At 36.8% G+C, this 23,207-nt stretch overlaps 1 protein-coding gene across 3 annotated transcripts in view; it reads left to right on the forward strand.

The window, feature by feature from the left end:
• Positions 1–22,165, forward strand: part of LOC113112516 (serine palmitoyltransferase 3-like) — a 31,792-nt gene extending 9,627 nt beyond the window's left edge. Inside the window, exons 4-13 of one of the 3 annotated variants that reach the window (XR_003293443.1) lie at positions 176–324; positions 5,293–5,417; positions 6,622–6,715; positions 9,816–9,921; positions 10,990–11,209; positions 13,547–13,673; positions 17,463–17,598; positions 18,900–19,029; positions 19,547–19,717; positions 19,983–20,542. Coding sequence is in view for 2 of the 3 variants with exons in the window: in XM_026278165.1 (XP_026133950.1) it covers positions 176–324; positions 5,293–5,417; positions 6,622–6,715; positions 9,816–9,921; positions 10,990–11,209; positions 13,547–13,673; positions 17,463–17,598; positions 18,900–19,029; positions 19,547–19,660 (1,201 nt within the window). In the remaining variant the exon portion in view is untranslated. Of the gene's footprint in view, positions 1–175; positions 325–5,292; positions 5,418–6,621; positions 6,716–9,815; positions 9,922–10,989; positions 11,210–13,546; positions 13,674–17,462; positions 17,599–18,899; positions 19,030–19,546; positions 19,718–19,982; positions 20,543–22,146 lie in introns of those variants that run through there. The other 2 variants (XM_026278165.1, XM_026278164.1) reach the window with 2 other exon arrangements.
• The last annotated feature ends 1,042 nt before the right edge of the window (positions 22,166–23,207 follow it).

Genomic DNA, 23,207 nt, shown 5'->3' on the forward strand with positions numbered 1-23,207 from the left:
TGGGTTCATGTTATTCACTTTTCCTTTTAATGGTCACACTTACTCACACTCACTGCTGCTTTGTAATACACACTTCTATATTATACCCACTGATTTCAGTTCCAGCATGGGACAAGAAAAATAGTCAAGAAAAATGTATATCAATAATGATGATGATGTGTTACTCCTCTGACAGGTTAACAGGAAAAACCATTGAGAACGTCATAAACATGGGCTCCTACAACTACCTGGGTTTTGCTGAAAACAATGTCGACTTCCTGAAAACTGTAGCAGAAGAGACCAGACAGTATGGGGTGGGCGTCTGCAGTACAAGACAGGAACTAGGTATGTGTGTGGTTACACCACAACCGAAACACACCTACTAAAACAGAAACAGGTTCAACAGCATCCAACATTGTTTGTGTAAGAACAAGCATAGTACATTGTTGAGCAACTATTTTAGTTTAGTTAATGCCATCATTAACCTGCCCAAAGCATTTTATTTTTCCACTTGCAATCAGACCCACTTTGAGCACCGTTCATAGAATTCCTACATCTTTTTTTTTCTTCTTTTTTTTTTTTCTGGTTAATTTATTAAAGGCCCAACCTGTTTTTGAATTTGCAACCCAAATTGATGATTGAATGAACTGTTTCATATCTCTCTCTACAGGTTGTGAATGTGATTAGTTCAATGACCGATAATGATCTTCCTCATATTTCCATGCTGAAATATATTTAAATCTATTTTAGGTTAAAAGCTAGCTTGTTTGCACTAAGGCTAAAAGGTGAAATGGTAATCTGGGTGCATGTAATTTCTTTTTCCCAGTGTTTGAAAACTAGGCTTGTGATTACCAGACCAAAAAGTCTGTTATATATATATATATATATATATATGTATTTGTGTGTGTGTATATGTATGTATGTATGCATATGTGGCTATTGAGTAATCACAAACTTCCATTGAAATTCATTGGTAAAATGGTGTGGAAATCCTTGCTGGTGGTTTAAAGATTAGACCTGTTCAGGCACAGTTGCAAGTACTTTGGTGTGACTGATATTCTAGGATCTGGTTATTCTGGTTTGTTGCATATGTCAAATTTTTCAGCTGCTTCATGACTGTCGCTACCTGTTCTAGCATTAGCAAGGCCGTAAAACATCACGTGAGCATAGCTGCATCAAGTACAGGACCGTAAACCTGGAAATATTTTGGCCACTGTTTTATTTCACTTTTTACTCCTATACAGTTGCACAGTATAAATATGTACCCCTCTTAAAGATAATTGTGTCATCAGATCATTTGCATAGCAAAGTAAGTAATTTGAGATCTTTTATTTTGTGGTGCTATGCAGTGACAGCGGTGAATCTAAACCAAATACCACATCAGAAACTGACACAGAAAGAACATGTGATCATGAGGCATGGGAGTATTTATGTGTAAAGTCTTTTTTGTATCATTCATTATTCATTGAAGAGATTCATTTATTTTTTATTGCATCTCTCAGAGGTTTTCGTTGCCTTTAGATATATTACTGCAGGCCCTCTGTAAAATAAGCAATAACAACTAACCCCACGACTCGTTATTGAAATGCAGTTCATAATTAGATGCACAGTACTGTATGTGCATATTAGGAATGAGCATTTTTAAATCATTTTGAAGAACTCTAAAACATAAATATGAGTAAATAATTATTAGAATGAATTTATTTTATTTTATTCACGAACATCACATCACCAATGTTTCAAAAAAGTATCAAATATAAACATGTATACATTATGTTAAGGTAAATATATGAAATATGCAAAATATGAAATATTCTAAAAAGGTTATATTTATAGAAATAAAGATATAAATAACTTCATTTTTTAATTCAAATTAAAAATAGGAATTAATCTTGTTTTACTAATGGGAGATTTGGATTTCTGAAGATGTTGCTGGATCTCCCAGGTTACATTAGATTACTATTTTACAGATATCCCATGTGATGTTGGGTAATATGTCTTTAACTATAACATTACGGTCATAGTTTACAGCACATTTTTGTTCTGACTGCAAGATCAATAAGGTCCATGTTTGTTTTTGGTGACAGGTTTTAAGGCGGATACATCAATCATTTACAGAAATTCTGCATGTAGGATTATCTTTGTATCTTTAGAATTCATTATTGTGTGTGTGTGTGTGTGTGTGTTTTCAGTTACCATGGTCTATTTAAATGTACAAAGAGTTTATAGGTTTAACATTGTTATAGCTGCCAAACACCACTATCACTGAAGCATGCGGCACTCAAGTATGAAGGAGTCTACAACATAAATGGACCATCTAAGTGTCACATTTATTGTAACAAGAGCTTAATGTTTCACCATAATAATGAAGTCACTGTATAACCAGTGAGTGGTTAACGTGGTATGCTACACTATTTTCCCATGAGACAAAAGTTGTCTTCCTCTAGATGTTTCTTAAATGGCTTGTAAACCAGAATCTTGGAATTTGATGTGGTGTTGTGCAATCATATTTTTTAGGGTTCGGACTGCTGTTTTAGGTGGATAAAACCACTTACTGGTTTAAAAAAATAGGGGTGCATGACATATATCAGCCGATGATTAATGCACATCTAGTCTAGTCACCTGATGGTATTTACCGCTGATTAAGATAACCGGCTTTACTGACTAGATGCACATTAACCAGCGGCCGATATATAGCGTGCACCCCTATAAAAAAAGAGTGTTTACTGATGTTAGATAACAGGAGTTGCATATGACTTTAAACATACAAAATTTATAAACAATTTTATTATATTAGTCTCATGTTAAGGTTTAAAATTGTTACATTATAATGTTTTAAATAGTATGTTTGTAATTTAAAGTACTTAAGCTTACCTTTTTGTCATTTTTATTCTAACGCAGTGCCTTGTCCCACTTTCACTGTAAGCAGTACTGTAAACATGATTTTCTGTGGTTATCTTAATTTAACCACTTAATTTGTATTTAACACTGAACGTCGATACAGTTTTCAGAGACGCTCCCATTCATTTGAATAAAATTAGGTTAAGATGCTTTTGAGAAACTTGCTGTTTTATGGGCAGTTTCTGCTTGTGTAGGTGAATGAGCTCTTCATGGGTCTCGCTCTCATTTCTCACTTCATTAGATTACTACAATACCCTGGTTAGAAGTCAAGACCCTTATGGGTTTCCTCTGTAAAGAGAGCTTCTCAGTTATCGCATTGAAGTGCAGTGTAGTCGTTAAATTAAACCCTGATTCAGGTTTAATCAAGCAAATCACGCTTCAGCTGCCGCTGTGAGAGGGAATGATTTGAGGTCTGGAGTAATCAATAGTGTTTTAGAGAACAAAGCTCTCTATAGGAATCATGTAAAAGGAGAGGCGCGACTGCTGTCTTATTCAGTGGGAAATATATCTTTTGCCAGAATTTATTCCTTAAAGCTGTTTAACATTTCTAGCTTTCAGACCATTATGGTCTTATTGGCACTTTGATGGTTAATGGAATCAGGAAATGATGCCCACATAAGCACCATGGCTGAGCATGCACATTAACATTGCTACTACAACTACTGTATATTGTGTTTTCATATTTGTTCATTTATTTAGGCATGCATGTGTTTAGATTTGTGCAAGATTTAAATTAATAATATGATTAACATTCTGGAATTACAGAATTTTTATTAATTTAAATTAAGAAATAAAACCGGATGCAGAACCAATTCAAATCTTTCAACCAAAAATGAAAGGTCACTCTCATTCACCCAATTAATTTATTCACCATCATGTTAATCCAAAACTGTATGACTTTTTTTTTTTTTTTTTTTTGGAACTTTAAATATTATGAGAAACATCTTGGTGTTTTTGTCCATACAGTGGAAGTCAATGGTCATCAAAACTGTTTGGTAACCAAAATTCTTCTGAATATGTATTCTGCAAAAATTATGACAACATTTTTATTTTATTTCTTTGTATAAACTCTCCCTTTCTAAATTCTGAACTTTCTCAACAGTGGTGTTTAGAAGTGATAACTTCTGTCTTTAGGGCCTGTTTATTTTGTATTATGTCTTCAGCACTGTTGGGAACGTGACTTTAAAAAAGTAATTAGTTATAAGTTACTCACTACTTGTTCCAAAAAGTTACTGAGTTTTAAACTTTTTTTTATTAACTTTTTTTTTTTTGAGCAGTTTTCACAAGTCAGTTGAAATGAGTAGAACAGACAGGTGTTCGTACATAACTTTCGATATTTATTGCAAGAGTTTTATCCTGCACTTCAAGTTTTATCTTTGTAAGAAAAGTGTTTTTGGCCAATAGCCTTGTAGATGCATGTGTCATTGTGAGATGCTTCATAGAGTTGCTTACAATGGATGTCGACAAAATCTTCGCTCCAGGACATAATGTACACATTACATGCACGTTCTTGCCTTTGACCACAATGAATTTTAAGTAGTGCTTATATCTCCACCTTGAAAATTCCAACTTTTCATCGGATTGCTCCTGACTCACCATCTCTGCTGCTGCAGCGAATCTCTGTTTAGCTGGCGCGTGTGCTGGCATGTGTGTAAAAACACTGGCTCTGATTGGCTACCATGAAACACATGACTCTGGCTTAGCCAATCATAATCGCTTATCTCGTTATTAACCCACCTCCTCACTAGCTGTGTGAGACGGGTGCGTTCGGATTACACAGTTTATTCAATCAACGCATAGTAATGTCTAGTAATGTTAACAGCGTTGTATCGACGGGAAAAGTAATTTAGCTAGATTACCCCGTTAAAAATAACGTCGTTACCTAACTGGTCTTCAGATGTAATGAAATTTTATAATAGTAATAAAAACACTTTAGAGATTTATGGCATATATCTATAGCCATTACCTCTATCTATATTTAACCTTTATTGTATCTCACAATATCAGATGTTCTGTTTGTTTTTGAATTCTTGACATTTATGTACCAACATTATGGCAGTATTTCATGTCTGCAGTTATGTCTTTATTCTCTGAAGGCACCTACTGAGTGATTAATAACCTTTCACCTCACATGTTCTGACAGATCGGATTTGTTTCCTCTATGCTGACCCTGTCTGAGCCTCTAAAACAAAACAAAAAGAACTAAACTAAAGGAGGCATGCAGGAAAACCTAATTTCTTTCAAGGCTATTGGAATACCCAATCTGACTGAGAAAGGCTTTGGTCTAATGAATACTTAAAGTGTATATCTGTGCTTTCTGTCAGCTGTAGTGTGAGGCCAATGAGTCTCTTGTAAAATCATTTTGATAAAGTGTCAGCTTTATAATAAATTTCTTTATTTTTTTTTTCATAGGCAACTTAAGCATCCATGAGAACCTGGAGCAACTTGTGGCGGAGTTCTTGGGGGTGGAGTCTGCAATGGCTTTTGGAATGGGTTTCGCCACCAATTCCATGAACATTCCAGCACTAGTCGGAAAGGTCAGCGATTAAAAATTAATCTTCAACGGTGCTGTCTTAAATCACTCAGTTTTATCTGTTGAAGTGAACTGACAAGTGTGGTATTAATCTGTTATCTCTGGGCGCCTACTATTAATTGCTACTATAAACAGTTTTTCACGCACCGGAGAATAACCCAGGGAACCAGCACACTAAACAAACCCTTGTTAAAAATAATGCCCAATCAGATAAGCAATCACAGTTAGAACTGACAGTGCTTGTTTGGGTTTCTCATTAGGATTTGTTTATGATATATGTGGTCGATCATAACCAGCTCAGATGAGAAAACCTTAGTCTCTAGACGAGATCCATAGGGCTGGGGAACAGAAACCAGTTTGGTTAAGGGGGAGGGTTTTTCCTCAAGGAAAGTCTTTGTGATGTTGCGCAATGGAGGTATTTCTTAAGCAGTGGGTCCAGCAACCCTGTGCCTTCCGGAGGAGGTGTCAGCCATTGTTGAACCAGGCCATGCTCTGCAGCTGTTGAGGCTTGTCATCCACTTCACGTTACAAGATCTAAACACTGAGAAGTTCAATTCATTTGAACAAAAAAGATTGGTGACACCTAGTAAAACTAAGGGTGCAGGTTCTATTCCCAGTGATCAAGTTCAGTCATAAAATGCGATGAAGGTGGTTTGGGTAAAAGTGACTTCCAAATGCATAAATATATCTCAGCTGATTAAAGTCATTACTCAGTGTTCCTAGAAGTCCTTGCAAAACATTGATGTCTTCTTTGTAGACTAAATATAAGGACTTAATTCTCTTTTCTTCTTAAATGGATTTATTACGATTCTTTGTGTAAGTGGTCAAGGACCACCTTAATGGTCACTGCAGGAGGCAAAGATCTGGGTTCCAGATAGATCACCTCCTATCCGGGACAGGATTGATCCTGGGGTTCAGATAAATGACGGAGAGAAGAAAAATAGATAAATGAACAAATAAAGTAAGGAAAACAGATAAGGAGAAAGTTTTATCATTTGTAGCTCTATTTAATTATTTTATTTTGTATGTATGACATTTACATTGTAGTTAGACTTTTTTCTGTAAACAGTGTTTTAAAGGATGCTATATAAATGACGTTTCTGGTTATTTGACTATATATGGCTGTTTCTGGTTATTTGTGATATTTATTCCACACGTCCTCCTTTAAAATGTGTTCAGAGCCATAGAGTAACAATGTCTGTTTCCAGGGCTGCCTGATCCTGAGCGATGAGCTAAATCACACGTCCCTCATCCTGGGAGCCAGGTTGTCTGGGGCAACCATTCGAGTCTTCAAACACAACAGTGAGTACATATTCAAAATATTATGAAATGCATATCTACTAGGTCACGGTGTGTTCACCTATGAGATTTGTGTAGAGCTGATAGGGGGGCATTTGTAAATGCTGAGGTCAATCATCTTCACAGTTTGTGATTGTTAACAAACTAATGTAAGCATGAGACTGCAGCAAGACATATTTGGGTTTTATAAAAGCTGTGCTTTAGGGCAATAGTGGTTAATGGCATTCTTGTGTAGCTACTGGAAAAAATAGTCTGCATCTTTCTCCAGTGGCTGGATGAGAATACATGATGCATGAACAACAGAAGCTTGAATGTACTCTGACAGTGCCATGTTATATTTGGTTGTGGGTCGTCACGGCAAACCCAGGAGACTCCATGTGCAACTCTCTGACCTGAAACTGGTCTTGATAAAAGTGACTAGTGTTGGGGAAAGTTACTTTTTAAAGTAATGCATTACAATATCGCGTTACTCCCTAACTAACTACATTACGTAGTTACTTTTTATGGAAAGTAATTTGTTACGTTACGTTCGTGTTTTAAATATGAGCAGGGCTTGAGTGTTTTTAATATATAAGTTCTATTTATAGCAAATGTAAAAGCCCTTTCACACCAAAAAGTGTAACGAATAAACCTCAGGCTGAAGGAAAAGTAAATTCACGTCATTTTTGCTTATTAGTATGGTTTAACTGCATAATTAAAGTTCAGCATCAAAGACATTAGTTAATAAAATGGCATTAGATACATATTACAGGTTTGCATTAAATTCTAAGTTTGCATTTCACTGTTTTAATTAATTTTGATGAATACTAAATCAGATTTTTTGCAAGTTGGATGAATTAATGCACATTCACATTTAGTCTAGAACTACATTGTGTTCACACAGCACACACAACGCCTCTGTACTTCTGATTTCTCCCAATATGGGGACAGGAGACTTACAGGAGTCAATAAATGGGAAAAACAAAGTAACTAGCATTACTTTTGGAAAATATAATTTCTTGGAAATTAAAAAGGAATGAGTTACTTTGCTAGTTACTTGAAAAAAGTAATCTGATCACGTAACTCGCATTACTTGTAATTCCTTACCCCCAACACCAAGGGACCCTACTCCATCACCTCCAGCTGAATTGTTCAAATTAAGCAACAGCAACAAAAAAAACTTGATTAGCTGGTTCAGGTATGTTTAATTATGGTGTTAACAAACGCTGTGTTCAGCTTCCTCAGAAAATGTAAAAGAATACCGCTTGAAGTTGGACTTTCAACTTGGAAACTCGTGCAGAGATCCCCAGTTCTGATTTTGTCAAGATGCAGGTGCATGATGTAGCATTTGTGGATATGTTGACTTTAACGATAAGCATTTAAACATTCAAAGCAAATAAAAAGCATAATTGTGTCAAAGTTCATCATTATATGACAATCTAACCTGTTTTGCAAGCATTTGCCAAGACTAGTGTAAAATACGATAAATGTTCTCCTGTGTTGATACCTGCAAATACATTTTGGCACTGCATATCAATGTTTATCATCCGCATTTTAGTTGTTAGAACATGTTTGTTGACAAATCCCTACCATGTTATGGTAGCAGTGCCATTTGAATTCTTTATCCGTCTTAAAATGGAAAAGAGCTTAAATTCTGCATGCAGTTAGATTCCCAAAGCAGGTCTAAGCATTATTTATCTCTGTTTCTCTGAATGATTGCTCATTCAAAAAAACACATTGCAAATGGACTCGATTTGTTCAAACGTTTTGAACGTGCTGTTGACGTCGGGAATATTTAGGACTTTGTTTTAACTTTGTTAGTTTATTAGTTACGTAAGGACTTGTATTTTCCCAGAGGAAACATGCCAGCTGTAAATATAGTACACTGAATAAAATAACTACTAGTTATTTTGCCTCAGAGTCTCCATAACCTGCCTGCCAATACTGTCATTGTCGCCTTGAATAAACTAGTGACAGCATAACACACATAAACAAACATCTACAGTATGTCCACACACTTGCCATTCTTCTTTGTGTAATTGTTCTTGCCCTAAAACCTTTGGGTGGATCTGTGTAGGTGAGTGTAGTATTTCAAGACTGCATGGATAGTGAAAGCAGGCCGCGTCCACATTGGCCTTCACTGGCCTAAATACGTCCACCTGTTTGAAATGAGGCCACTGTAATGAGAGACTATTTGGAACATTCTTTTCTTTGGGCTTTTTGTCACTTTATATTCGCAGAGAACGCAGTAAGCTAACTGGGTAAAAGAGGAGGAATGGATCAGGATGTAACAGGCTGGAATCAAACTTTAATTTTGCAGTTCAAGTCTGCCATCTGTTGGCCAGTTTGTAGCGTTGCCATATCTTGTTATTATTTATTTTAGTCACACATTTAAATTGCATTTTGCACAATTAAATATGGCTTAGTTTATATCCCAGTGTGCTTCCAGAACACTTTTACTTAACATTACTATTTATCTTTGCAATTTAATTCCCTTGTCTTTGAATGTTTCTAGCTTTTCCAGCTCTTCCCCTAGGATGCAATTATTGGATATGCTTTCTTTGCAGTAAGATGCAATTTAGCCTTGGTTAATGTTTGTTTTAAGCAAGTATATGCTGTAATAAATCACTGAATTCAAGCAAACTCTCAATGATCCATAAAACCCTTACACCTGTAGAAACACTAAAACTATTTAGGATTATTTCAGTCTGGTAGGGCACTTATTTTGGGTTTATTTTACCAGACTATGTTCCTCCTTTTTCTATCGTCTCAATAATCTAACATATTCAGTTCTGTTCTCGCAAGCCTCTACCGAGCTGATGAGATGTGCTTTGCTGGGGTGTTTCTACAGAAGGAGGGTTAAGAAACACTGTTCTGTATATCCAAGAACAAAACATATATATTCCTAAAAGTGCTTTCATTGAACCAGAGTTCCTCTTGTGCTCATGAGTGGCAAAAGAAAAACCAGCTACTTGGTGTTTATAAGTGTATCTTTCTAATTTTGCTTTAGGAAGACCTAAAAATAAGTAGGCCTTTGTTTGGTTAGGGTAGAATACCAACTGACTGTGTGTATTTATTTTAAAGCCTGATTGTGTCATAATGTGCCTGTTTTGTTTGGTTATAGACATGCAGAGTCTAGAAAAGCTGCTGAAGGAGGCGATTTGCTCAGGTCAACCTCGTACCCATCGTGGTTGGAAGAAGATCCTCATCATGGTGGAGGGCATTTACAGGTAGGAACATTAGCGAAGATTTACATTTCTGTTCACTCCAGCCTTTAGGGGTAAGCATCTACATGAAATGAAAGAGGACCATTTACATTTATAGAAGACCTTTCCTATAAAATTGTAGCTCAGGTTGCTTTACAAAGCAACAAAAAGTTAAAACAATAACTTTTATTGTTGGAGAATGGCTAAAATAATTGGATTCAATAACTGGTGGCACCTAATTTGGAAGTTAATGAAATGATCTGCGCCTCATGTATCAGGCTTGTTTGTTTGAAGTTTTCGAATGTGTGATGTCACCCTGTTTGAACACTGCCTGTCTGATTGTTAGTTTATTGAGGCCAAAGTCTTCAGTCATAAGTGTTTGACCCTCTCCAGCCTCGTGAGCATCGATAATCCTTTCCCTGAGGTCATTTATTGCATAAATCAGTGCTGAAGTGAACACTGAAGGTTCATGAACTTTATATATGAAATTCATGCATGATTTTAGAAGATTATGACTAATTCGCAACCACTGTGCAGGTAGCAGATAAATACATTTACAGTGCTTATTGCCATCAGTAAGACAGGTGTGATTTCTTAGGACAGCTATTTCAGTGACATCTGCCAAGTAGTATGAGATGTTTCATGTTTAACAAATCACTTACAGCAAGTCCAAGAAGTCGCATCAGTCCAAAAATATGTCATGATGAGGAAAAATACATATATAAGTGGACTATAAGTCGCATTTATTTAGAACCAAGAGCCAAGAGAAAACATTACCATCTACAGCCGCGAGAGCGCGCTATATGCTGCTCAGTGTAGACTACAGGAGCACTGAGCAGCATAGAGCGCCCTCTGGTGGCTGGAGACGGTAATGTTTTCTATTGGTTAATTTCTCTCAGTTCATATCAAATTAATTTTGATAAATAAGTTACACCTGACTATAAGTCGCAGGACCAGCCAAACTATGAAAAAAGTGCGACTTATAGTCTGGAAAATATGGTATTTGTCTTGTGTTTACATGTGGACATGCTTATGTCCATAATCAAATTTTTAACACATCCTAACTGAAATGTCTTTGACTGTTTATTTCAGTATGGAAGGCTCTCTAGTCCGGTTGCCAGAGATCTTAGCATTAAAGAAGAAGTATAAGGCTTATCTGTACCTCGATGAGGCCCACAGCATTGGGGCCGTGGGCCCCACAGGTCGAGGAGTTACAGAACATTTTGGCGTGGACCCCAATGAAGTGGATGTTCTGATGGGCACCTTCACCAAGAGTTTCGGGGCTGCTGGCGGGTATATCGCAGGGAAAAAGGTAGGCATTATGTAATACCTCACTGTCAGAGCTCTTTTAAAAATGCTTTTCCTGAGGCAAAAAGCAGCTCAAGGTTTTATAGATATTCGGACCATTGAGCTGCTATTTGTCGTTTGGTGACGCTCGTGGGACAGAAATGACTTACGTCACCTTTACTCAGCGTGCTCGCCAATCTCCCTTCCCTTCTCTTTCAAAATTACACACATGGTCTTGTTTCATGATGTGAAACTACATATGTTCTCCAAATGTCATTCACGGTCCTGTCACACCGCCTTTCTCATCTCATTACTCCATTAAAAAAGACCACTTCACTTCATAACCACATCACGGACATGGCAGTTGATTATAAAAGACAAAAACTGAAAAAGACTGCAGGTTTTTTGAATTACACATGCTTTGAAGAACAGAGAGGTGGGGAAGAGAGAGTGTGAGAGAGAGAGAGACCCTGTGCATGTGTAATATTGAGTATTTAATATGGTGAGACTGTCGGCTGATTGCCAGCTGTTTTAATGGGACAAATCAAAATTGCACAGGATGCTTCCAAACATGGTACTTGGCTGGAATGTATACTACCATTTAAAAGTTTGGTGTGTATAATTTTTATGTTTTTAAAAGAAGTTACTTTAGCTTACCAAGACTATATTTGTTGGATCAAAAATATAGTGAAATCAACGATATTCTGAAATACTATCATCTAAAATATTATCATTTAAAATAACTATTTTCTATTTGAATACATTGTTATTTATTTCCTTAGATGGTAAATCTGAATTTTCAGCAGCACATGATCCTTCAGAAATGTTTGGTGAATTGGTGCTTGTTATCAATAAGTATGTTTACATGGACAACACTACGATTTGAATAATATTAAGACAATAATCTGATTAAGAATTTACCATTTAAAAAGAGATTTTTGATTAACTTAATTTTTTCCCTTGAAACATCAACCACTTACTGATTATTTATTTTATTAGAGCAAATACAAATGTTGATTTATATATATATATATATATATATAGCTATTCTTCTATAATTTTCTTTGCTGAAAAATGTAATTTGAAATTTTTTTGCTGCTTCTAATCAGCAGACCTTTTTTTGTCAGTCATACTTGTTCTGCACTCTTCCAGTAGGTTTGCAGTGTTTTATAAAGGTACTCAGCAGCAGCAAAGTAAAACCCATGCTCTCAGCAGCAATAAGGACACTGTACACAGGCACAGTGGGAGGTTCGCAAAGAGAGCCGCCAAACGGCTCCAGCCAGTCCCTCACTCCACAGATGTGGGTGGATTTTCGGACACGTTCTCTTAACTGACTTCTCTTATGCCGTTTCCACAAAGCTCCCAGGACCTAAAGAACTGCAAATCTCACTCTAAGTGGAAGCAGATGTTTGCTTTGCAGATTTTTCCCCTAAAAACCCCCTCGCCCCTATCCTCAAAGTAGAGGACACATCTGGATGCAGAGGCCTGTGTGCACCGCGAGGTGCGTCCCTTCCACAGTGGATGCAGATGTCTGAGGACAGAGATTAAGAGCTGAATATTGGCCCCGGCTTCTGCTCAGAAGCCTTATCATGGATGCAAAATAGACAATCTCCAAATCTGCTTGTTTGTAATGCACAAAGTATCAACCTATTGAATGACAGCTGTAATAGTTTGTACAAAAAAGCCTGTATAAGTGTCCATATGTGTTTGTTTGCCTCATAGTCAGATCTGCTAGTAGCATAATCAGTTCAGGGACTTCAATACAAGCAGTTTGTTAACATTCTGTATAAGCAGCAACAAACAAACAGATTTTATACAATGCCAGTGAATAGAGCAGCTGTCTTTATCACTGGATGATCAGTTTCTTGGTGTGTGCTGTGTAGTTTCATTTCCCTCTATTTGGACAGCACAGCATTTTGGTTCATCTGCTCATGCATGTCGACATTTTAAATCACTTATTACAGGTTCACCTCTTCTGAGCAATCGTGAGGTTAAATATCATGCTGAAGGGCACAATACACTTCTCACTGCCCACCTAATCAGTGTTCAAAACTTACAAACCCTAACTTTAACCATAACACTACAACAGCTTGTGAAACATTGACAATAAAAGATAAAAGGATAGTTCACCCCAACATTTTTTTCATTTATTTCTCACCGTTACACACTTTTTTTTTTCAATTTGATGCAATAATTTTTTATGAAATGTATTCAATTTAATGATTTTTTTTTTTAACTCAGTATTTTTTCTTTCTTCTGTGAAGCACTCAAGAAGATCCTAAGCAGAATGTCTGAACTTCAGTGACATGAGTCAATTATGAAAGTATTCCTTTGATGATGGACGTGTTGTGTTTCTCTGCAGGAGTTGGTGGATTATTTGAGGAGTCACTCTCACAGTGCGATGTACGCTACTGCCATGTCCCCACCTGTCGTGGAGCAGATCATTAGGGCAATTAAATGCATCATGGGTGTCGATGGCACGACCGAAGGTAAGCAACAAAGCACTTTATAGACAATATAGACACTTTATAGAAGCAATACGAAGACGTAAATTCATGAAAGGGATTGGCCATCTTTTATTTAGAAAGTCACAAGACAACAGAAGCACTACTTTACAATTGATATGTCCTAGAGACATTGAGACCCAGATTTCAAACCAGTCAGTCATTCTAATGCCGAAAGAAAATGAAATTCTTCACCCAACACTTCTCCTTAAATGTGGGTAATCAGATAGGGAACAGAAATCACATGGATTTAATAACCACATAAAATGAATTTGATGAAACTCATAAAAACCGATTTTAATAAAGCAATAAGACTGGCTTAAAGAGGCTTTTAGTCAAGGAAAGGTCACATATTTCCAGAGTCAGTAGAATGGCTCCACTGTTAAAAGGGTTTTTCCAAGCTGTCTTCTGTTTTTGATATGCATTAATCCATATTTTTATGTTTTTCGAGAATACATTGTGTTTCATTTTAGTTTCGCTTCAGTTCACACCATGATAGGAAGGGATTCGGTCTGCATTGAAGGGTAGAGTTAAGCACACTACTTTAAAAAGAAATTGGGGTGGATAAGATTTTTTTAAGGTCTTGAAACCTTATGTGTAACAAAGCTGAACTTATTTGATCAAAAATACCCCAAAAAACATAATAATTTGAAATATGATTACAATTTTAAATATGTTTTTGATGTTATTTATTCCTGATGGCAAAGCTTAGTTTTCAGCAGCTATTACTCCAGTCATCAGTGTCACTTTATCTTTCAGAAATCATTCTAATGTGCTGATAGCTGCATTTCTTTTATTATCAGTGTTGAAAGGCTGTGCTGCTTTATTTGGAATTTTGCTACTTAATTGTGGAAATTTAGATTGTTTTTTTCAGGATGCTTTGATGAAGTTCAAACAGCATTTATTTGAAATATAAATCTTTTGTAACAAACAATTATTTAGGATCAGTCGATTCAGTGCATCCTTGCTGAATAAAAGTATTAATTTCTTTATCAAAAACAAAACAAAACAAAAAACCTTTTGATCGGTACTGTAAGTCAACAGAAGAGCAATTCAACTGGCTAATAAAAATATTTTTTATGAATAAAAAGAAAGCATAAGAAGCATTAAAAATAAAAAGGTTGGAATTGTGGATTCATGCATGTATTTATAAGCAGGACTGTTAAAGTGAAGCACGACCGTTTAATTTAAATTGAGACATGGATATGATGCAGAGTTTATTAACTAGCTAGCTGTTTCAAATAAAACTCCTCTGCTTCAGTTGGACAATGGGTTCTAGTCCAAACTTGTCTGAAGAGAATCTCTCTAGGCTGTTTGAATACTGTGATGTCTACATCAGATTTGGACAAGGCGCCTATGGGTCATTATCAGCATGATGTGCAGCTCTGTGGAGGGTGAGTCACACTGATCCGAGAGCGCGCTTTACAATTCTCCATCCCACTCTGAATACAACACAATAGGGAGCGGAAGACCTGCTAAATCTGAACTTGTACTGCTGCGTCCATGACTAATTGTTTGGTTTAAGCTTCACCTGCTGTACCTAGAGTTTTCCAGTGTTCAGCGTTTCCGTTGAAGAGTTTCTAATGTAATGAAAGTTCAGAGCAGTTGTATTCGTTCAGCTGACATGAGGTCTTATGTGCTTACAGCCCACCTCGTTTCGAAATAGCGGCCAATCGGTTTGCATGTAATTATATGCAAACATGCTGTTGTTTTCCAAAAACTCCATGGAGCCAAAGAGAGCTGGAGGTGGACCTGGCCAGCCCACAGAACTGCATGATTCACACAATTAAATATGGAGGAGGGAATGAGAGGTAGACATAAACTGAACAAGACAGAGAGTGAAAAGTATTGATGTTCATTGAGCTACTGATGTGTCTCCAATCGCATTAAATTGTTAGAATTATCTCACCAAAGTTCAGATTATTAGTCCAGAGCAGTAACCGCTACGCTACTGCTAACCACATGGTACCATTTGCAACTTACTCCAGTCTCCAGTTGTGTGCCAAATCCATTGTATCCTATGTACAAGCCAAGAGTGTCTTGGCAAAGGATGAAATTTGTCTACCATTCAGCCTGACAAAACAAAACCAGCTGGTACTGTTTTCCCCATCGACTGACTCCTCACACACACACACACACACACACACACACACATACATTATGAGGCGTTTTGAAGAGTACAGAAATGAGCCTCAAAATGTAATGAAAACCTAACGTCTGTAATGATTTATTGGTTTGCGGTTTTCTTCCTGTTTTTGTTTGTTACTATGTTTTTTGATTATTTTATGAATGGGTCTGCTCTGTCCCACTTAACTACTTAATGGTCTTAATGAGGGGCTATTAAAAGAGCAGTCCTGGGATTTGAAAGGCAGAGCAGATGATGTCATTTCCTGTCGCCTTTTTTGGGCCCCTTTCCTAACCTTTCACATACAATCAGCCTATAACCTTAAAGGGAGCTAATAGTTGTTTATAAACTCTTCTTGATTAGACTTACAGAAACAAAAGGTGAAATCTATACATTTCTAGTTTGTCTAGGAAAAGGAAAGTTAAGGAATTGCTCTAGAATGTTTTGTAAGAGCAGTAACTGCTGGTGGTATGGCTTTATGCCACTCCATTATGTTGCAATTCCTTGGCCATTTTCCCAGTGTTTTCAACTATATATTCAGATAGAACAACTATGAAACTTGCAGGCAGGAGTGTAGTCAAAATAATTGGAAAGAAGTGGGATAAACTTTGTGCCAGCTGTTTTTAGGACTAGTTTGTAGACATATTTGTTCTATGGTTTGCCCGACATGGTCTGTTAAGTGTTCATGCTACCGCAGAGTGGGCGCAGACTCTCTGAGAGCTACAAATTACTGTAGTATTACCGTGACAATTCAGTGATTTTCCAAATTACCATCAGATTCAAGCAGCTTATGTTCATGCTAAATAATCATGAATAAATGATAAAATCATCAGCGTCGCACCCTTCAGGTTGTGGAGACTGTTGGGAAGCAGGTGTATAGATGTGCTGCATGTGATGTTACAAAATGAAAAAAGTTTATTAATATTAATTAGGTTGTGCACAAATACATTTAAGATGATATTTTACTGTTTTGGTAAATAGTCTATATGTTTCTGCTTAAACTAGTCTTACTTCAGTCATCTAGATTGGGACTGGTCATAAATTTCAGTGACATAAAAAGGTAAACTGTTCTAATTTGAATCTGAAAAGTAAGACTGATCATATCTCGGTTAACTGCTTCTCAGACTGCTTCCTAAGACATAGTGGTTGTGTTTATGCAATTGTCAACAGGTCTTTGGTGGAAATTTACAACTAGAAGTGTCTTAAAATAATTAACATTGTACACTTCAGATTGACTATGGTAATATAAAATGTATTGCCATCCACTTGATTATGTTTTACTGTCTACCGTGGTCCTTTGTATTCCTTCTGCAGGATTTCCAATTTTCAAAAATGTTTACTAGTACAAAACATATGCCTTCAAAGTTTGATTCTCATCTTAGTAATTGGTCTATAAATAATCGCAGAATAAACTGTTACTGAGACTCATAGTCTGCATCCCTCTCATGCAGAGGACAATCAGATCCTGCACATACAGTCCCAGCGGAGGAGCCCTTTGAGATTATTAGCACTTTTCCTTTTGACCTGTGGTTGCTCTGTTGTAAATCATGACCTTTACTTTATTGTAGACTCGTAGTTATGTCTCTCCTTTTCCAATGAAAGCTAACAAATTCTCCCTGATGACGCCTCTGTCTGCATCTTCCCCACAGGCCAGCGAAGAGTTCGGCAGCTGTCTGAGAACACGCGCTACTTAAGATCTCGGCTGAAGGAGATGGGCTTCATCGTTTACGGCAACCAGGACTCTCCAGTGGTACCGCTCCTGCTCTATCTACCTGGGAAAGTTGGGTAAGCAGCTCCCCAAGCAAGCGACCAATTCGGTCTACCAATTCTGGCCGCATCCACTTCGCCCAACATGTATAAAAGAGCGTCAAGTTTACACTACAGCATCTCACATTTACACAAACCCTATTTAGTCCAATTGAAAACCATCAGCTTAGATCACTGGGCCAGCAGGAAGCAATAATATTGTTTCTTTGTGAGTCTTTTTTGCATCTGTGCATTGTCTTTGTGATTAAGGACAGTTTCCATTATATGGGCACTATAGTAATCCTCCTTTGAACTTGTGAACCTGCCCACATTTCGGGCTGCCAATAAAACTACAATGCGACCCTTACATTGGGTTACAAAGGTGATAGCTTTGAATGGCATGTGGAAAATGTACTGACTGCTTGAGGACACCCCAACAAAAGCTGCAGTCATCTCCGCTGGTCCAAAGAAGGCGATGTGGTCTTTTCAAGAAGACGTTGGACCGTAGCCATCTTGGATGGTCTAGTTGATCCATGAATCAGTGATGAGGTAAAAAAACAAGAGGCAGAAAGAAAACATGACATGCGAGAGGCTCATCACTGCACAGGCGTTTCAGACTCCTCCAAAGATAACAGCTTCCTGGCACACCAACAAAGACGACGGCGGCTGTGAGGCCTTTTAAATCAAGCTTTCACTCTTCGTCGCCGCTCAGTTCTCTTGCTGCTGTCGTCTCTGCTGACAAAGTGGAGGCCTACTCTCCTCCTCTCGCTCTCAATCTTTTCCTTCTCCATTATACCTTTGCCATTGCCTTTCTCTCCCTGTCAATCCATTTCTTTTTCTCCCACTTGGCTAATGCAAATGACAGTCCAGCTGTGCGTATTACAATGGATTTCCCTACACTCAAAGGGTGAGGAAAGGTAGCAGACCCAGTGAATAGGAATCTCAACAGCTTTACCCTGCATAATGTTTCTTCTGTAAGTGCTAGTTAGGAGGTGTCTTTGTGTTATCTAATCAGTCTCAGTTTGTAAGGAAGATTTTCATACTAAGAGCACTGATAGCATCTGGAAACCTGAATAAATAAAAAGTTTTTGCAAACGAGCATTAAGGCATGTAATGCTTTCAGGGTTAGCGTGAAGACTTCTGCTTGTTTTATGCCATCAATCATAACATCAATGCTAAACATACCTAACAAAACAAAAAAAAAACTGAAGATGCAAGCTGTTCTAGAACATTTGATTGCTTGGCAGTAGTACATTGCTGGTGTTTGTGTGTGTGTGTGTGTGTGTGTGTGTAAACTTTGCTTAAAATCTGTAACAAAGTTGTTAATCATCTGCACACAGGGAGTTCTCACGGGCCATGTTGAAGAGGAAGATTGGTGTTGTAGTTGTAGGTTTCCCAGCTACACCCATTGCAGAGGCCAGGGCTCGCTTCTGTGTGTCTGCCGCCCACACCAGAGAAATGCTCGATAAGGTAATAATTTACATCACCCAACATCCTATCTTAAATGGTACTCTTTTGTTTTTCTTTTCTTAAACTGTTCGTGTTAAACAAGTCTACTGAAATGAAAATGAGTGTTCAGACAAGAAGAAAAATCTAAAACTTTTTAAAAAGCTAAAAAGCTAGTATATTTCCAAAGATTTCTAAATAGGGATGCACAATATAAAAATTCCTTATGATATAGTTTATATATGATGTGATTATATGATACAGCAAGCTGTACATGATTGGGTCACTAAAAGGAACCGGCTCATAAAAAGTAATTCGTCATGATAGAATGGAAATCAGTTGGACTACATGGTTGTGATGCATTAAACTGTTTAGTTTATTTATTTTATGCACTTTTTTTATGACCCAAAGGAGGTTTAATGCCTCAAACATAGCACTTGAATGTGCCACAAAAGTGAAATAACTCATCTTGGATATATTCCTAATAAAAATGAAAATAGCAACCTATCTTAGCCTCACATTTCACTCCATGTCCTTCCAGGTTCTCCAGAACCTTGATGAGCTTGGAGACCACATCAGGGTGAAGTTCTCCCGTCGCAGACCTTCTCATCGGCAGGAGCTGTATAATGAAACAGACTTTGAGCGGGACAGCTAATCACTCATCGGCATCACCGTGAGTGTGATGGCTTGTCCACATTGAGGGAATGCCAAGGTGTGAATACCTTGGTAATTAAAAAAAAAAAAAAAAAAAAAAAAAAAAAAAACACAAGTGTCTTGCTGTTCCGCACAGGACAATTATTTTTTTCACAAATAGCAAAACAAAAAAAAAGTGCAGTATTTGTTATTGCTTTTTCAGGTTTGTCCTGCTGTGAGGCATGGACTTTTGTATTTATATATTGTAAAATCATATTTAATTGTTTTTTTTTAACTGCCGTTTCACAGTTTTGTGCAGTTTTTTAAAATTATTTTTTCCTCAGGGGATTGTGGGAAAAAGGGAGGATCCGCGACGGCTGTGTTTACAGAACATATATCAAAAGCTGCTCTAAATATATCAAATAATTAACTCCCTTAACACTGACCTACATCAAAACTCTAGATGTGGATAAGAAATCCCTTGAAGTGGCCCTATTTTTTCTTCCTGCTCCTGGACTGATGAAATACCTCCATTTTTGTGTTGGATTGTGTATTTGTGTTATCAGCAAGTGCATAAATTGAAAGAGATTGAACAAAGCTGGGCGGTTCAGACCCAGCGCTGCTCATTCATAGTCATTAAACATTCATGCATTGCATCTCGCAGATCCCAGTCCTGCAAATGTACATTGACAGGCATTTATTTGCATTTTTTGTGCAGGAAACTACTTCTAATTATAAAACATTTATGGACTGATTGTACTTATAAAATGTTTGCTTGGAAAGTTTGAAATGGTTTTGTCTCATTTGTTTGCCAATTTCAGATGCAGTACTTTTCATTTGCATGATTTTAGATTTTATTTCACTCATATTTTCTTCAGAAATAAAAACATCTGGTTAACGATGACTGGGAAAAAAGATTAACTTCTAATTCAAAAACAGTTACACTTTTCAAAAAGAGACTCAAGAGTCAGTTTAAGAATATTTTTTAGTGTATCGGTACATTACAACCAATGCAGTCCAGCTAATTGCCAAACAAATTACTCCTTTGCCCATTTTTTTTTTTTTTTTTTTTTTCGTGAATCAAACACATACAGCTTAGGGTCTCATGTTAATGTTATGTTGTTCCAAAGTTCAAAAGTACTTTAATAAACCACTGAAAAATCTGATTCGTTAAGAGAAATCAGACTCAAAACTTACAATTTCCTTCCTTAATATTAACATGCACCTCCACATTCAGATGGTATCTATAGAAACTGCATTTACCACAGTAAACACCAAAGCATGTAGTAATTACCTCTTTCATTTGCTGCTAAATTATTTGTGCTAATAAAAAAGTAGTGTCTGCACATGTTTTACCAAACTCTCCGCTTTGAATAAGACAAAACTTAATTGTTTCGTTTGAAAGACATGTAAAATCGATGTCTGAGCACAGGAGCTCAACATGCCAACTATGTTGCACACAGGCCAATATTCACCTTAAACTAGCAATTAGTAGAGAGATGTACATTCCGCAGGTGTGGGGTAACCGCTTGATTAATGCTGGGAGGAATCAAGACCGATGGTAAATGGTACAGACAGATGGGATCTAGTTTTCACTTGTTTCACTCAAGTGTTTCAACAATGTTTGTTATTTCAAGAATACCAACACCATAGTGATGAAGATTTCTCAATGTTAAGATGAGAAACTGCTGTCTTGTAGACTAGACCCATTGGACAATGTGTGTTTTTGATTTCAGGGATGCAGTTCATTGTTGTTGCACTAGAAAGCATTTGCAAATGGATGAAAAAAAAAAAATTAGCAACCAATGTTGTGTTCTTATAGATGTCCAACAAACAGGCATACTTTTTTATCACCAAAATTAATTCTGTCTATAAATACACACATTACCAATTTAAACTTGTGAAATATTATTATTTTTTTTTAAATATGAAAATATTATTGCAATTTAAATATATATATATATATATATATATATATATATATATATATATTTAAAAATGTAATGTAATATTTTCAATGGCACAGCTGAATTTTCTGCAGCCATTACCCCAGTCTTCAGGGTCACATGACCCTTCAGAAATCATTCTAATATGCTGATTGCACAACATTCTTATTATTATAACTGCTGAAAAGGATTGTGCTGCTTAATATTTTTAGTCTTTACTGACACATTTGATAAACTAAATGCATTTTTGCTGAATAAAAGGATTAATATCTTCCAAAATAAAAAAGAAAAAAACATTTTAAAGACTTTTGTGTGTGTGTGTGTGTGTGTGTGTGTGTGTATGTGTGTATATATATATATATATATATATATATATATATATATACACACACACACACACACACACACACACACACACACACACACACACACACACACACAATGACTCATGAGCTATCACTTCCGCAAGGTATGTAAACCCAGATTAATGATTTATTCTTTGATTATTGATGTCCAGGAATTCTAACAGCCCAACTTGGGAAAAAATCCTTGTTGTTTATAGGAAAATCAAGGACGGACGCACATTTCAGCAGAAGAGCACAAACACGCACAACAGGATGGGCCTCTCTCCATCAGTTTACCCCCACCCTGTGTGTCAGAGGGTTTAGCCGGTCTGGAGAACAGATGTCAAGTCTCTTTCCATCCCTTTTGCTACCAACACAGCAATGTGCTGCTCCAAGAAAACATCTGTCTAAGCACTGACCATCAGCAAAGGGGCCCCACGAATTGGCTCATCCGCCCTTTGAAACTTGCAAGTCTGTGTGCCACTCTAACTGCAAAAGTATTTTGAGCCCTGCCAGATTCCTCTCCCTTTTTCTACTTGATCAACAGCACTAAATGAGATCATTTTGAAATGTTACTGAGATGTGAAGTGTAAAAAAATTATTTAGCTCTGCATACCACCTTTTCATCGATGCAGATTTGTTTGCTTAATCAGAAAGTCGACCGTCCAAACAAACATCTTTCAAAGTTCAAGTATTCTTGAGAAAAAAAAAGTGAACTCCTTTGAACCACACAATACACAAGTTCACGACAACAGCTTGCAAAATGTGTCGCACTTTTTTGATGTGGGCTTTCAGACGCCCCATGAAGAACAAACAAATGCAAATTGGGACGCATCTTGTCCCCTTCGTCTCACAGTTCTGAAAGTGTGAAATTTAATCTTACATCACCTCTCAACTTAGAATATACAATAAGTTAATTAGCACTATAATTACTAAACAAAACCAAGCCTATAGGATTTTACAAACTGAAACCCATTAATCACTTTTAGTTAGTGTTTTACATTAAATTAATCATGTTTAATCACTCAAGTATTTTGCAGAAATAATGTCGAATTGAGTAGAATACTTAGAAGGTTTTGAGTTAGAAGTCTAATTGCATGTTTTATCCAGCCATATGTATTAATTACAATATTAAACAGTTTGTTCAGACTTGTCTTAAATTGGTTTACTTTTATTAATTGTGTAAGCTATAGACACGTGTGTGTGTGTGTTGGGGGAGGGGTATTGGATGTGTGGGTGTCAACTATTCCCAACAGGACAGATGAAGACATTTGGTGTT

This window comes from Carassius auratus, chromosome 13 (assembly GCF_003368295.1).
Source record: "Carassius auratus strain Wakin chromosome 13, ASM336829v1, whole genome shotgun sequence".
NCBI classification, from domain to species: Eukaryota; Metazoa; Chordata; class Actinopteri; order Cypriniformes; family Cyprinidae; genus Carassius; species Carassius auratus.